The sequence below is a fragment of the Eptesicus fuscus genome, chromosome 6 (assembly GCF_027574615.1).
Source record: "Eptesicus fuscus isolate TK198812 chromosome 6, DD_ASM_mEF_20220401, whole genome shotgun sequence".
NCBI lineage: Eukaryota > Metazoa > Chordata > Mammalia > Chiroptera > Vespertilionidae > Eptesicus > Eptesicus fuscus.
Genome location: NC_072478.1, coordinates 42,928,384 through 42,944,539, shown reverse-complemented (window position 1 = coordinate 42,944,539; position 16,156 = coordinate 42,928,384). Strand labels below are relative to the sequence as shown.

The window sequence follows — 16,156 nt, the reverse complement described above, 5'->3', positions numbered from 1 at the left end:
GTGCTCAGCCAGTGGCTGCATTTCTTCACTGTCTCCATCTGAACATTGAGACAATCCATGGACCATGTCAGCCCAGTGGTCTATGCTGTGAGAAGACTCACATGTCCTCCCAAAAGGATACTTTCACTCTAAATTTGTAAAAGTTCCTTACTTACTAGTAATAATTTGATCACCTAATAATTTATCTAGACCATTCTTAAACATTTCTATTTCTAAACAATGCCCCTTCTTGAGATAACAAGATTGGGACCTTCATTACGACTAAATCACACTTGCTCTCTGCTGTGAAAGCAGGTCTATAGTGTGAAACCTCCACGAGGACCCAACTACAGCTGGCCAAGACTGCAATTTTTATTTACATGTTAAATCAAAGACAACTATTCCTTCTTTCAGGAAGCATGAGCAAGTTAATTTCCTCAGGATGGCATGTTCCATCACATTCTGATGAGGATGTAAGTCATGTCTTGATAAGAGGAGATGAAGGATAGCTTGGTCAGGAGAACCCTGTTGACTTCCTGTGTTTCCTAAGGAGTAAGACTCTGAACATGACTCCTCAAATCCCTTTCCATAGTTTGAGATTATTAATAGGCACATCGATTTGACTAATATATCACAACAAATAACAGTATATATAGAATGTTAAAATCCTGTTGTTAAGCATTGTTGGGGAACTGTTCCAAATACACTAACTACATCTGATATAATTATATCTTTAAAAAAGATGGATTCCTTTTCTGTGAAAGAAGGCAATAGTCATTTTAATTTAGTTTTACTTCTTCCTCATATACAGTAATGCAGGCATTAATTTTTCTACCAGCTAAATAAGCCTTTTCATCCTTGTAAAGGAATATATTATTATTCTTACAAAACACACTTAATCATGGATTATTAGGAAACATTGGTACTTAATTCCAGATATTTTTAACCACTTAGGTTATTAATTTTTATATGGTTCATTGTAAAAATATACATATTTACCCCCTGACTTTTAATAAACATCAAAATACCTTCTCATAATGTCAGCAAGGCTATTTTATTTTTTCAAGAATGGGAATTCTAAACGATTCCCAAATACAAATGAAGTCCAAACAATATAGAGATTTTCAAATGCCAAACATGATTCTATATCATGAGTGTCTTCATAAAATTTATATTTAGAACGGTGCTCTCCTTGTGCTAATCTCTAATTTCATTTCAAACATGAATAAAGCTACTTTTCATGAAAAACTCCCCTTTTTTTCTAGAAATATAATGTCTGAGGTAGTATAACCATTAAGATGAAGGTAACTCTATGACTGAAAGAATTTGACCAAAAGCCTGCTAAATATAAAGATTAGAGTACCATACTGTGAATTAATAACCTCTATTTTCTAGTCCATTTGGTTGACATTTTATAAAAATTTGTATTTAAGACAAAAGATGATTGTCCTTCCTTTAGGATTTCATCTTTCTGGCTGATTTATTATCCTCCCCATGGAACTCTAGCCTGGCCCCTTGTTTCATGATGGATGTCAGCAGACACTCAAACGGTCCCTGCCAACCACCGGAGTTGGCAGACCAAAAAGAATTTCACATCAATCACATTATTCCTTGGGGCTTACAAATCTATAGTCCCTACAAACATTCTTGTAAGTTTCTGAACTATAGTCACTTCTTGGAAATCAGAATTTTAACAATTAATCGCTAATATACACTGAAATTTTGACTCTTAATAGTCAAATCCCCCCACCCTCACCCAGTAGAGTGTATCTGTTATACATTTTTTTAATTTGGGTGTAAATTTCCAACATAAACAAAATATAGTCAAATTGAATCAAGAGAATCAATATGTGCGGTTCATTAGAACATTTCAGCATCCCCAAATTGTCAACTTCTCTTTAAATGGTGCTAAAATAATATTGACGTTTAAAGCTTCACTTCAGTAGTTTGCACAGCTATGTATATTAAATGTGAATGGTCTTCAAATGTAAAAAGATTATAAAGTTATTTTTGTAAATCTATTACAAAATGAGTTGTAGTAAGAGAAAAGCATCTAGCCCTACTTTGCGGTCTAGACAGTAGTTAAAATGTCAGTGAAGGAGAAAGAACAGATAAGAGGAATAAGAGAAAATATAAAAAAGCATTCAAGTTTCATGAACTAAGAGGAAAAAGTATCAAAATATTTTTTGCACAACACAGATCTTACCAAGCATGAAAACACACAACATTTCAATTGGGCCATAAGGGCATTAAGGGACCCTTTTAGAAAGGCATTTTTCACAGAGACTTATAAGGGACATTAGATTTGAAAGAATAAAGGCAAAAGTAGCCAGAATGAAAAACAGAAGGCTCTAGTAAACAAATTTATAAACTTGTCCACTTAGGGAAAGGAACAAGAGAAAGAGAAGATAAAGGAGAGTGCTGTCATGAGGATGTTTCAAACTTGAGGCAAAATTGAAACCAGAATGAAGGCTAGAGCCTGTGGAGATGAAAAGACTAGAGACATTATTAAAGTGTAAGTTTTAGAGCAACATCTCAGATAATTGGAAAGAGATGTCCAAGGCCCAAATGGAGAGATTAACTTACAAAAATAGGGATAACTATTCCTCTGACACTGGTGAATAAAACCTTGAGGATAAGAATAGAATTCTGTTGGTTAATAGAAGAGCTTAGTGGACTTCCATGCCTCTGTCCAATACTGAAAGTGATTTTGCTTTTATGGAATTCCTCCAATGAAAATAAAACAAACACTTTAGTTAATGAGGATTTTGAAATTAAACATTATTTATCTCCAAAATACTTGGAAAGTATTTGATTTAGGTTATTTATAAGGGAATAGAAGGTCCATCGTGTCCCCATTCCAGCAGCTTTCATTACTACACTAAGGAAAGGTATGTGGGAGCCCCACAGTATGTACAGGGTGTCCCAAAAAACGTATACATACTATAAAGACAGTGCTTATTAAAATACATTTCATTTTCAAAATATAATAGAATCTATAGCTATCAGCTGTTAAAGTATGTATACATTTTTGGGGGACACCCTAAATATCAAGAATGCATAGTACTGTATTCATATTCCAATATACAAATTATTTTAAGGGTATGAAAGATGTTTTTATTTTATTAAATAATTATTTATTGTTGAAAGTATTACATATGTCCCCCTTTTCCCCCCATTGACCCCCTCCAGCCCGCCCCACTTCTCTGCCCCAGGCCTTCAGCACCCTATTGTCTGTGTCCATAGGTTATGCATATACATAGGCTTCTCCCTAGGAAGAGAGGGTACGAAAACATATGGGAATGCCAATTACAAGTTAAGCTTGAGATGCTTTTAAAGCTTAATGTGTAATTGGCATTTCTATGTTTTCGTACCCTCTCTCCCTAGGGAGAAGCCAAGAGCTGGGTGATTTCTCCCAATTGCTCTGCACCACAATGGGACAGAATTGTGGTGAGTGAGTGTCATGAATTCTCTACCCATGTCTGTAGGAGCCTCTTAGCTGGATTTCTCGCTAAGAAAACTGGCCAGAGACATAGAAGCATGGAACAGACTGATGAATTTCAGAGGGAAGGTGGGGGTGGGTGGGTGGTAGGTGGGTTGGGAGAGATTAACCAATGAATTTCTATGCATAGCCCTTGGTGAAGGCCTGGGTGGGGCCCAGGTGCCAGGTGGAGAGGGTTAATGGGGAAAACAAAGGGGATATCTGTTATACTTTCAACAATGAAGATAAATTTAAAAAGCAAGAACTGGTCAGTGATTTGTTTTTGAGTCGGTGTCTCTTTGTTGGGAAGGAGAGTCTGGGTCTTTCTATTTCAACATCTTGCTGACATCTCCCCCTGGTTCTTTTCTTCTTTAAAGGAAATCTTAAACATAATTTTTTGGGACCCTGCCACATTATTTGGTATCGCCAGTTTAATGTTATCCCTACAAGCTCATTTCTATATGAAAATAAGCAGCCACCTTTACTAGCAACTTGTTTTTGATGATCACTCAACATGATCTGGAGCAAATGGGATGGAAATGTGAACTGTCAATTACTTTAGAATCAAGTTTACCTTCAGATATCATCTAACGAATTCTCAAAACTTTATCAATAATGTTTATAGTTCAGATTTTAATTCCAGTATATTTAAATGATTGCACAATTCTATTGCTCTTCTCTGCAGAGCTCTGGGACTGTGTTCATTACCATGGTAACTAGTGTGAGACATCCAATAGAGCGAGCGGAAATGATTCTCTTACATAAACACAAAAAGAGAGTGAATTGAACACTAAGTCTCATCTGAAGCACCAGTAGAGGTTTATACTGGAATTCATCTTCTCAGAGGAATCTGAACAGGAGTTTAAGTAGAGTTTGGGGATTAGAGACTAATCCCAAATTATTTCTCCATCGTTTGACCTTTTCTGCTAGAATAATTGTCCTCATGATCTGATGATAGTGTGAAAAGGGACATTTTCTCTTTAACACAGACAATACTAGAAAGCTTCCTGTAATCTGATTAGAGTCAAATGATGCGTCCAGGGGATAATGCGAGCTCACACCTCGCCTCTGTTTTGCAAGGGTGGTCTCTAAATGAAGTGACTGAGTGGAAAGCGCTCTGACATTTGCTCAGCATGGCCCTGGGAAGAAGAGAAAGACCCAATTAACAAATTTACCCCGGGGAGGGGGGGGGGGAGGTGGGGTGGTGACCCTTTGCACCATGATCATGACTCAGCAGGTACACATACCCTTTCTTGTGCCTCCCATAGCACTCTGATCACAGAAAACAGATTCAATAGAGCCTCTCATACATTTATTTATATCCCCATGAATTGGGGAACTACTGAATGCATGGCGAGGTCCGTAAACCGAATACTAATTTTGAAAAGAGACACTGGCAGAGTCTTCTAAAATGTTGACCTTTCCTGCACCGGTAAACCAGCTACATTTAGCAGAACTGACAGAACGCAGGCTTTCCCCAGGCAACACAGGCAAGATGTATCTTTCGGGTCTTTAAGAATTCAGTCCTGTCCTCAGATGTTTTGTGGAAGGTGAGGAAAATTAAAATGTCAGAGGAAGGAAAACTGCCAACCAGCGAGGAAGTGATTTCAATGTGTCCCGGACCATCTAGAGAAGCCTTGGGCAATGCAGATTGTTATGCAATAATCAAGCTCCCAAAAACTAAGAAAGAAAAAGCTGTAATAGATATGACTAACCATGCATGAGTGACTCACAACACTTCTATAATGGGTTATTTATTCTAATTTATTCACATTCTGCATTTATTTAATACCTAGAATTTTAGAAGTCATTTAGGTGGTTAAGCTTGAGAGAAAAGTCCATGAAGAGTTTATTCTGATATTACTAACATAATTACATACATATGTGTGTACACATATATGGGACTATACACTATTTCCAAAATATTTGGAAGATATAAAATGTGTATACATGTGTATTAATATTTAGGAATCTAGAAGTATATTTACATATAATCACATATATAAAACTGGCAGTATTCACATATATACAACTAGAAGTATATACACATATTTCTTCCCACATGGAAATATGTGATAGATATAGGAAACTATGACAGAGAAATCATTAGCTATACCAGAAATAATGAAATAAGTATGGAGAACTATCATAAATGAGTAAAAATCTATTCATTAGACTATCAGTAAAGAAAGCATACTGTATTATTACTGAACACAGGTAGTAAATGGAACAAAATGTAACTTTAATGAAATAGCATTTAATGTAGTTCTATAGGGAAGCTGTTATATAATGCCTCATTTTTACTTGTAATTATGTCTGTGCTTTTATATGTAAATATAAATAGGTATATCTAATGCCACAGAGGGAGTTGAAAAAAGGTTGCTACCTTTAAAAATATAATCTAAGTTATTATAATTCTTTGGTAATTTTGATTATATAATAAATCATATGTATGATCATACATCATATATATATATGGAAAATTTCAAACTATTATGTTCATTTCAGAACATCTGCATTAATGCTATTTGTCATTTATATTATTCATAAACTGTAAAAAAATCTCTGATGCTGGGTAACAACATTATAGTTTCATGGATTATTATCATACGCATTTATCTTCTGAGAATGGAATAATTAACTTCACTTAATAAGAAGGGTGATACCTTTATTTCTGACAATGGTTTAGAATTGCTTCCTTCCAAAGTCAGCATAGATAATGTAGATCACTTATTCAGAGGTTACACACTGTCCCTCACGCTCCCGGAGAAGAGAACCAGAGGAAGTAAGAGACTGCAATGTGGGGGATTTAGGAGAGGCATGAAGAAGCACTTTCTTCTGTAGGATAATAATTGGGCTTCATAGAATGACAGGCCAATGATAGGCTTATAAATAGAAGTAATTTCCTATCCTTCAAATCTATGTTTCTGTAGAAACACAAAGCATATAGGTCCTCTGAAATTATTTTCTACTCAGACTCATCTAAGATCTGTCCTCTTTTATTGAGAGAAGGGATTATCAAAATGTGAAAGTCTAAAAATAGTGGTTTATAATTGAAAGCCTAATTCTTTCTTAATTATAGGTATGCTACAGTGGCACTCTATAATTAGGGACAATCAGCAGCTCCAAAGTGAGTCAGGCTTTATCATTCACTCTGTACAAGGATGTATATGAGTTCCATAGAAAACCCTGGGAGATAAAGATACAGGGTCTTTTTCCTCACACCTCTCGATGGTTACAAGATTGCCTTTCACATACACTCTCTAGCAGAACAAAGAGAATATCATTCATGTTTTTTTACTGATTACCACTGATGGGATGTATAGTTTTTAAGGTTAAAAATTTAAAACTTAAATTGGAATTCTAAAACTAATGCACACTCACTGAATCTACTAAATTAATATTAATATAATAGTTTGTTATAATATTATTTAACTGAAATCTGAAAATACTTTAGGCTTAAATTGAGTAATTGACATCACATGCGGACCAAGGAGATAGATCTCTATAAACAAGATGAAATACCCATCTTACAATTTGATAGAAGATATGCTTTTAGGAAACATTAGTTAACATCGAGAAAAAACACTAAAAGTTTAGAATTCTGTTTTAAAATTGGCCATTTAATCTCTAAATTGTCTTAAAATTATTTTTTCATTTTGCTATTTATATATCTTTAATTAGCCAATTACCCAACTTCTCAAATCAATTTCTCCAAAGGCTAAATCCAAAGCTCTTGCTGTGGTAAATACAGAAATTGGCTTGATAAACTCTGTGATAGTACAAAATTGTAAATCAAATAAATAATAAAATCCTAGTCATAAACAGTATCTAAGAAGGAGAAAGCTATCGATCAAGCCAAAATAAGCCATATTAGGGACATAAGATAACTGTTAGAACTTTAAATATTAGCAGCTGGTAAAAATGGTGAAGGTTTTTTCTTCTACATGTAATTAGCTGCCTTTGGTCTGAAAGGAAGCATAGCAGATGGCCAGAGGACAAAATACAATAGGTGTCTTGAGTCTGGCTTCAGCCCACTCCATCTATATCTCCTTCCCTGGCAGACTGGCCACCAGGATAATCAATCTGCCATCTTTTACCCTGTCTTGAATCCATCTTACAGGAGCCTTAAACATGACTAGCACTAAAGGACAGTTAAGAGAGAAGATGACCTAAGATAGGTGGTGAATGTTATTTTTAGGAAAAGATGCAAGGTGAATTTCCTTTGCAACACTTTCCACTAGAAGCTTAGAAATTTGGGCAGAGAGGAAGTTGAGAAAAGATAGCTGCCTTTAAAAGCATAGTTTCAGAGGCTACTAGAATAGTTTAAATTATACATGGGGCTCTTATTATATTTCTATTGAACAGTGCTGAGAGTGATCAATTTGTTGGCCTGAGTGTATAAATCTGCACATTTATATTTTATGCACTTTTCTGTGTGTTATAGCTCACAATTTAAAAACTTTTTTTTAAAAAACGTATAATTTATTGCAATTCTTTGGTAATTGTGAATCTTATAGAGTACAGCATATATATGATTAGATATGATCAGATGTATGTTATGGATAATTTCACCTGAGTCCTTTCATTCAGGCCAAAGGCCAAATATATACCTTAGGACTTAAGGAGAAAATATTAATGAAAATCAATTATATTTTGCTTTTATAATGTCTATGAATTAGCTTTATCTTATTCAACACATTTTAAATAGCATCTATAAAGAGAAATTCTTTTTTCCAAAGAGACTCTGTTTTGAATTCTTCCTATACTAATACAAGAAACTCTATGTGGAAAGGTATTAGCCAGGATGGATATAATTGGAAAGCCACAGACTCATAGAAAATATTCTTGGAAGTTTGAAACAAAATTAATATTGTCCTTACTATTATCATCATGGTACCCAATTATCAAACATTAATACAGTTAACAAAATTAATCAGACTTTAGCAGCACTGTTTTATTTAATCCAACTTCAAGAAACACCTTTTTCCAAATCACAGCTACATTATATATTTTCAGTGGAGGTCTTAACATGGCAAGCTCCTATTCACTTTGGCGATGTGTGCTGTTATGTTAGCTTCCCTTTATTGGTACAAACAGAATAAATAGTGTGGCTTTGGGGTACTTTCGAGCCCATATCCTTCTTTCTCTAGACAAGGGAAAGCTGACTGCAATGGTCTATGCACTGAGACCTAGCCACAGTTGATCTGACAGTTCCTTTTGAAGGTATGTTGGCAGGATCAGCATAGCCCTTCTTGAATTTCTACCATGATAATTCTCTAACATTACATAAACAAACAAAACAGAGCATGGAGCAGCAGAATAAATTCAGGGAACTTCCTCTTCAAGCAAAGATACTATATGAAAAGAACCCTTTAGTAAGAGGCACACTGAAGAGCTACCTGAATTTGGACAAATACTCAAATTTATCTGTTATATGTGTTATGGTTTCTATGGAATTAGTGCCCTGAAATACAAGAATAGAAGAGTAGCAATGCTCTTTTGCCCACAGTCATCTAGTCATTTCATCTTGTTTACTAGGGAATTTGTATATCTTGGCTTCTTGGTAATTATGGCATGTTTCTATGATTGACTGAGTTAAGGTATACTGAAAAGCTCTGGGAACTTGAATGTGCCATAGTTGAGAGTAGTTAATTCTATTGTTGTCCAAACAAGCTAATGACAGTAACTCTCAAAATATGTATACTCACATGGAAGTGAATATCTGGAAACAATTAAGATCTTTTTAATCACATAAACAGTACTACTGCCTCATTCATAGATCTCATGTATTTCAAGAAGGAAGAATACTAGTAAAATATATAAATATTTTTGCATCCTGTTGGGATGCAAATAATGAAAAATGTTTCAAAATACACTGCTAATTAAGAACCATGCAGTATTCGAATTTAGTTCAATAGATTATTATGATCAAGTTAGAGCACCATGTTATATTAATAGTATTTAAACACATATTACATATATGGTTGGGAGTGAGAGTAAATTGTCATTAGTAGTAAATCTGTATTACAATCATATGTAGAGCTGCATTAAAGTACTTGCTGATAGATTGACCACACTTCTGCACTTAAATTGCAGTGCCTAATGAAAGCACAACACAGATCTTACCAACAGTACAACGGTTGAAATTTCTTTTGAGAGCCAAATTTTTTAAACTTAAACTTCTTCTAACGCCACTTCTTCAAAATAGACTCGCCCAGGCCGTGGTATTTTGTGGAAGAGCCACACTCAAGAGGCCAAAGAGCCACATGTGGCTCGTGAGCCGCAGTTTGCCGACCATGGGCTTAAGCTTTTATTATATAGATGTCACCCAATAAATTCAATAACAAAAAAAAAAAAAATGGAAATGGAGTTAGAGACAGAGGTGGAGTTTACTTTCACATAGTACCTTTGTATAGACCTTGAGAGGAGGCAAAGTGGGACAAAGTTGAAATAGGTTAAATTTTAAGAATAAAAGCAGAAGTTACAAAGCAGAATCTCTTACCCTGAAAAACTCTTTAGTGGAGCCAGAGTCTAATGTTCCATAAGCAATTTCTGTTTGCTTAGAAAGATCCTCAGCACTTTCGATGGGAGACACCATCCTCTCTACAGTCAGGAAGGCAGCTAAGTTAGCCGTGTAGGAGGAGATTATGATCAGGGTAAAGAACCACCACACACCTCCAACAATGCGCCCAGAGAGGGATCTAATAACAAGTATGAAATGGATTTATAAAGTGAAATGAATGACCTAATAAAAAAACAAGTTAGCAATATTATGCACATATTAACTTACAGGGAAATAATTGATACTTTTCAATATATCTGCACCTTAATAAAACTGGAAATTATTAAACATTCTGGGCAAGGAACACAGATTAACCAGATTTGGCGAGGTACCCAGAAGCAAAAACTTTCAGATTCCTGAGATTCTTTCATAGTTATCATGCCCAAATTGTTTGTGGTATGAAATCTCTTAACAAAGCAAATTCAAGAAATGTGCAAATAATCCATTCAATGCTCATTCTACTTTATCCACTCATGGCATAAGCAAACATGAACAAGAGAATCTAAGATCACCAGCAATATTCAGAACAATGTTGACAAACAACCAAATGTTAAAAATAAGAGTATACACCGTAGATATAGCTTTAAACACTGGAAAAAACCCTCCCTTTGATTCAGCCAATGAAGCTCCAATACCCTCAAACAAAAAAAAATCCAAAATTTCATTAGTTTTTTGTTTGTGCCAAAATGTGGGTTTTAGATGCAGTATAGGATAGTAGATGGAAAAAATATGTTAACTACAAACAAAGGTATGAAACAAAATATAATTCTAAATGAATAAAAATCAGATGTTTCATGGCATGGACGGTTATCACCCTGTTCCTCTGTGGCTCCTGCTCAAGAAAAGAAAGCTCAAGGACAACAAATTCGACATAAAATTTTGCCAAGATATAAAATCCTAATGGCCATAAATTCTTACATAAAATACTTTTAAAAAGCTTAATAGATTCCCAATAATTTACTTTAAACCATAGATAGATAAATACATGTATATATGTACATACAGAAATAAATGTGTACTATGCTATTTTAAAAGATTTGGTGGGATTCTACATATAAAGGCATTTAAATAATATTAACAAATATAACTTTTTTTGCTAACTGCTGTGTCTCAAATTTTGATTTGCTACAGTGAAGAGGAAACACTTCTAAAAAATGTAAATCACAAAAATTTGGCAACTTATGACCTAAATCAAACTTTCTACAATTAACAGTAAGAAATATACTTTCTGATGAATCACAGATACTATATCAAATTAGTGGATAATATTTGTAGAATAAACTACTCAAGCAGTCAAGGAAAAGAGGGAGAGCTAATTTAAAGCTAATAAATTTTTTTAAAATAAAAATCATTTGTTGCTAAAATAAAAAAGGAGGGAGCAAGCACTGAAAAACAAAAAGAATACTATTAAGAGCCTTTACCACAGTCTCTAAGAGATGCAAATAATTAAATAGCCCTAACCAGTTTGGCTTAGTGGATAGAGCATTGCCTTGCGGACCGAAGGGTCCTGGGTTTGATTCTGGTCAAGGGCATGTACCTGGGTTGCAGGCACCTCCCTGGCTTGGGCCTGGTCGGGCTACTGCAGGAGGCAAACAATCGATGTGTTTCTCACATCGATATTTCTCTCTGTCTTTCCCTCTCTCCTTCATTCTCTCTAAAAATCAATGGGAAAATATCCTTGGGTGAGGATTAAAATAAATAAATATTACAGGATGTAAAGTTAAACACTCCTCACTTATATTCTGAAAGGATATGAAATATATTTTAAATTTGGGAAACCCCTTATGTAGACATAACTACTCTCAAAATGTTCACTATTTATTCCACAATAATGGAAGGTATAATTATATGGCATGTACCCTGAATTTAAGAGGGCAGATTCTGTACCTTACTGCTCAAACCCCTTAAAACAAAACCAATTACATGGTAATTGCTTTTAACATTATACATTGCATGTTAATTTGCAATATATTTGAGAATCATTTTTATAAATCATTCTCTTCCAGTTGTAAAATAGACATAAGATAAAGACATAAGTTGTTCTCTAATTCAGTGATTAAACCCTATTAGATGAAATATGCTAATTTATTTTAAGTGTACAAAATAAAGAACTTATTGGACTTATACATTATTCAAACAGAAATTCTTGAGCATTTTATTATTTACTTGTTAATGTTTTCAAAGGATCAATTGATATTTTTGAAAGAGTTCCTGAAAAATTTTATGCAGAGGGCAAATTCAATTTTATGTGTTATGGTAACAGACAAAAACAAAAATTTTCTAATTACAAAATTTTAACCTCTCAACATCTGCACTAAAGGAACCAATAAGTGCACATATTCTAACATTTCTTTTTATTCTCTATTAAATATTTTTAAATGGCAATATGTTTAATTCATTTGAATCCTTTAGAGATGGAGTAGGGGAAGAGAAACAGGAAAATAAAAAGCCAACTTCTGAGCATTTTGCTCTCATGATTTCTGTAGTTCTAAGTCTTCAGAAAATTATAGTTGACATATTCCAAACTTGATTTCAGGCAAGTGACCAATTCAATTCAATAAATCACTCCAGATTAAAATTTAAATGTTTCATTAATATTAATAATATAGTTCCATATCAGATGTTACTTGGAAGGAAATGATAAATATCTTTTAAAATATTTAAAGAGCATCTCTAAAGTGATCTGTGCATTTCATGCATTATTATGATGACGATTTTAGATGTTAGGGTGCTCTATTCTTTTCTAAACTGGAGTAAGTAATGATCACTGCATTTTAAATAAAGGTAATTTGGTTCCTTAAAAGTCACTAAATTTGCCAATATTATGTAATATGTTCAATTTTTAAGTGCACATTTAACATAAGATGAAATATATATGCTTAACATCTTTAATAAGTGAATTTGCCCATGTATTTTTGTAGCAAAAAGAAATCAATTAAAAACAAGGAAAAAAATACACTATCTAAAATATATCTTACCAGAAAATAAAAATTATGACATGTGAACTTGCAATAAAATCAAAAGCGCACAAAAAAATCATGTTTTAGGAAGCAGGCTTGTTGAAAATTAGAAGCTGTCTATATGTCATGGTGGGCCCTGGAATAACATGGATTATTAGATGTGCCCTCAGCTCCAGACCCCAGGTGTAAATATGTTTTCTGCTTGGTGACGAGGACTGGACACCAAAATAACTACCTTCAAAGCCATGGTGGTCATGGAGCAGGGTCCATCTATGGGGAGCCAGGTCAACATATCCTACTCCATAATAATCTCCCTTCACTTCTCCCTACTAACTCATGAAGGTAGAGCATAGTTTATGTCACTCTAAGATCATTGCCTTATGTCTCAGGAATAGGGTAATATTATGCTTCAGTAGCCTTTTTACCAAAAGTGAATCATTTTGTTATTATTTATGGACTAGAATGTTCTCTGAGATCTAAATTTGGTTAGTATTTTTCTTCTTCATTATTAGAAACTTCTCTTTATGTCTTCATCTTACATCAGATATAGAATTAAAACTAAATATAGTTAAAATTATGAATCCTACATATCTTTTTATATGCCATAAAAATACCATTGGCATGTTACTAATTTAATGTAGTTCTACAGAATAGCCATAGGAAATATGATTGAAGTAAGATTGTTTAGATCAATATATTTCATAAAAATTTGACCTACTACCAGAAAAGTAAGTGATTGATTATTTCTGGGTACATTATATTTTCTTTATCTCACTAGGTGGAGTATAAAATAAAAATTGCAAAACATACAAATTTTTTAGCTTCTCATATATTTTTTAAGTTAATCACTTATTTTCCCCCAAAGTGCCAAAAAATTAATATAATGAACTAGTTTTAGAAGAGTCACCCTCTTCTCTAGTTATTAAAATATCCCATAGAATAAGAGGAAGGTAATCAAACCCAATTTAAAATATGCTAACAGATAATCATTTAGGCTTTAAATATGAAAGCAAGTACACTAGAAATGGTATGATTTGTTCTTCAGAAGAGCAAAATATGTCTGTCATTCTTATTCCATGTATATAACATGAACAAAAGCAATATATGTTTTGTGATATACCCATCATATTTAGGCATTCTAAAGTAGGAATTAGCATATCATAATGAGAAGAGAGGCATATACACAAATTTCTCCCACGATGTATATATTGCTATTCGATTATTATCCAATCATGTGTTCCTAGATATTTCTAAAATGTTAATGTCCTTTAAATTCAGTAACCTAACCTTAAAAGAAGAAAATTTTATCATCTTTCCACACTCTTTCAATGAGCTTATGATGGGAAAATAAAAGAGATGGGATGTGTGCCAATGAAGTTTTGTAAAGAAGCTCTTGCTTTTGTAGTTTATATGTAATATTGCCCATTTTCCCATATACAGGTCTGTGGATCAACACACAGATGACTGTAAAATGAGAATATGCAGCAAAAACACGGTACCCCTCCAAGAAGGCATGGAATGATAGGAACCTTATGCATTTTACAGCCTCTCCATGGTGTGTATAATTTCACCAGGGAAATATAAGGTCAACATTCAAAGAACATTGCTCAAATATTTCACAGGCTTACGCCGATGTTAAATATCTGTCCTTGAGTCTTAAACTGCTTGGACAGGTAGTCGGCAGCTGTTAATTTCTTGAGAGTGAATTTATAAACACCATGAATGCCTGCATGAGACCTAAAATGCACAAAGTTGAAGCAGGTGAGTAACCAACCTTGGCGAAATATCGCATCCTTGCTGCATAAAGGCACCCAAGGAAAACCAGAGACTATTAAAAATCCCAAATTCATTAGTTGATTCACTACTTTGTGTTTCTCTTCCATCTTCAAACTCCTCAGTGTGCCACTCGTAGGGGCTAAATCTGCTGACCAGGAATAAAACTACACTGACCCCAATGTAGGCAAAAACAATGCACATCCAGATTTCATAGGCTAAAGGATCAAGAAATGAAAACACTCCTGGTTTGGACTTCTGAGGCTTCTTGATCATGATAGAGATCCCGAGGCTCATAAAGGGCTTTGAGAAGTCAATCACCTCTTCTCTCACAAGGGTAATAGTTAATGGAGCAATTGCAATATCAGCTTTCTGTAAGGGAAACAAAGGAAAGTAATAGTACCTAGAGTCATGGTCAGAAAGGAATCATGGTTATATTATTGGATTAAAAGGGAAGGAAATCAAGGACATGGCCATAATTATTTCCCTGGTAGATTCCCAGTAACGAATAAACAAAGCAATTGGTTCCACAGATATCCCTCCTTTTGATAAATACATAGTACACCCATCTGGCTTGATTATGCTAATTCCATCTTTACACTGCATCTGGGCCTTTGCCACCTTTGCACAGCATATGGCTCAGATGCTTCAAGACAGATGAAATGCCTGTCTCACTTAATCTGTACGTTTTCTTCTTACTTCATCTTTAATCTTCAAATGCTCACAAGGAAATAAGATAGCATTCTTAAAGTGGGAAACCAACAACCTCAGACAAAGGTACTTTGCAGGGAGGAAGGCATTCCGTCAACAACAGTTCAAATTGAATCACTTTTTATGAGAAGAGCTATACTTACCCCATAAACAAGTTCTCCAACCATCCCATTCCAAATTTTCGTGTCTGCATCCCTGGCCCCATACTTGCCATCCCCAACAATTGTCAGCTTGTACTTGAACCCACAATGTTTGGCTATTTCTGCAGCCAAGTCAACACAGTAGCCCTCATAACGCTCATTGCCATCAAGCATTTCATGATTTTTCTTCATCATAACATATGGAGATTCCTATATGGAAAGACAGTGCTTTAGTTGATTATAATGGCTTTGTTATTTACTCTCTGAAAAAAGTTTTCTGGTTTAATAATTAACTCTTAGCCAGAGCCATTGTGGAATCCTAGATAATAAAGAGCTAATATGCTAATTAGACTGGACAGCGGAATGATCTTCTAGAACGACCAGTGGAGGTGGGGGGCGGGGCAGGGCCATGAGGTAGCCAAGGCCGCGAAGGCCAAGCCCCTTGCATGAATTTCATGCATCGGGCCTCTAGTATAGAAGAAAAGATTAAGCATAATCCTTCTGAAAAAAGTCCTCAAATATCTATAATTACATTTCAATAGCATGC

The 16,156-nt window shown here is 34.5% G+C and overlaps 1 protein-coding gene across 3 annotated transcripts in view; it reads right to left on the bottom strand.

Annotated features, from left to right (window-relative positions):
* Positions 1–16,156, bottom strand: part of GRIA2 (glutamate ionotropic receptor AMPA type subunit 2) — a 123,964-nt gene that overhangs the window by 4,910 nt on the left and 102,898 nt on the right. For all 3 annotated transcript variants that reach the window (XM_008144534.3, XM_028152470.2, XM_054716954.1), the window contains exons 10-12: positions 15,613–15,819; positions 14,760–15,130; positions 9,966–10,164 (exon numbers count right to left, since the gene is read on the bottom strand). In XM_008144534.3, coding sequence (XP_008142756.1) covers positions 9,966–10,164; positions 14,760–15,130; positions 15,613–15,819 — 777 coding nt within the window. The remainder of the gene's footprint in view (positions 1–9,965; positions 10,165–14,759; positions 15,131–15,612; positions 15,820–16,156) is intronic.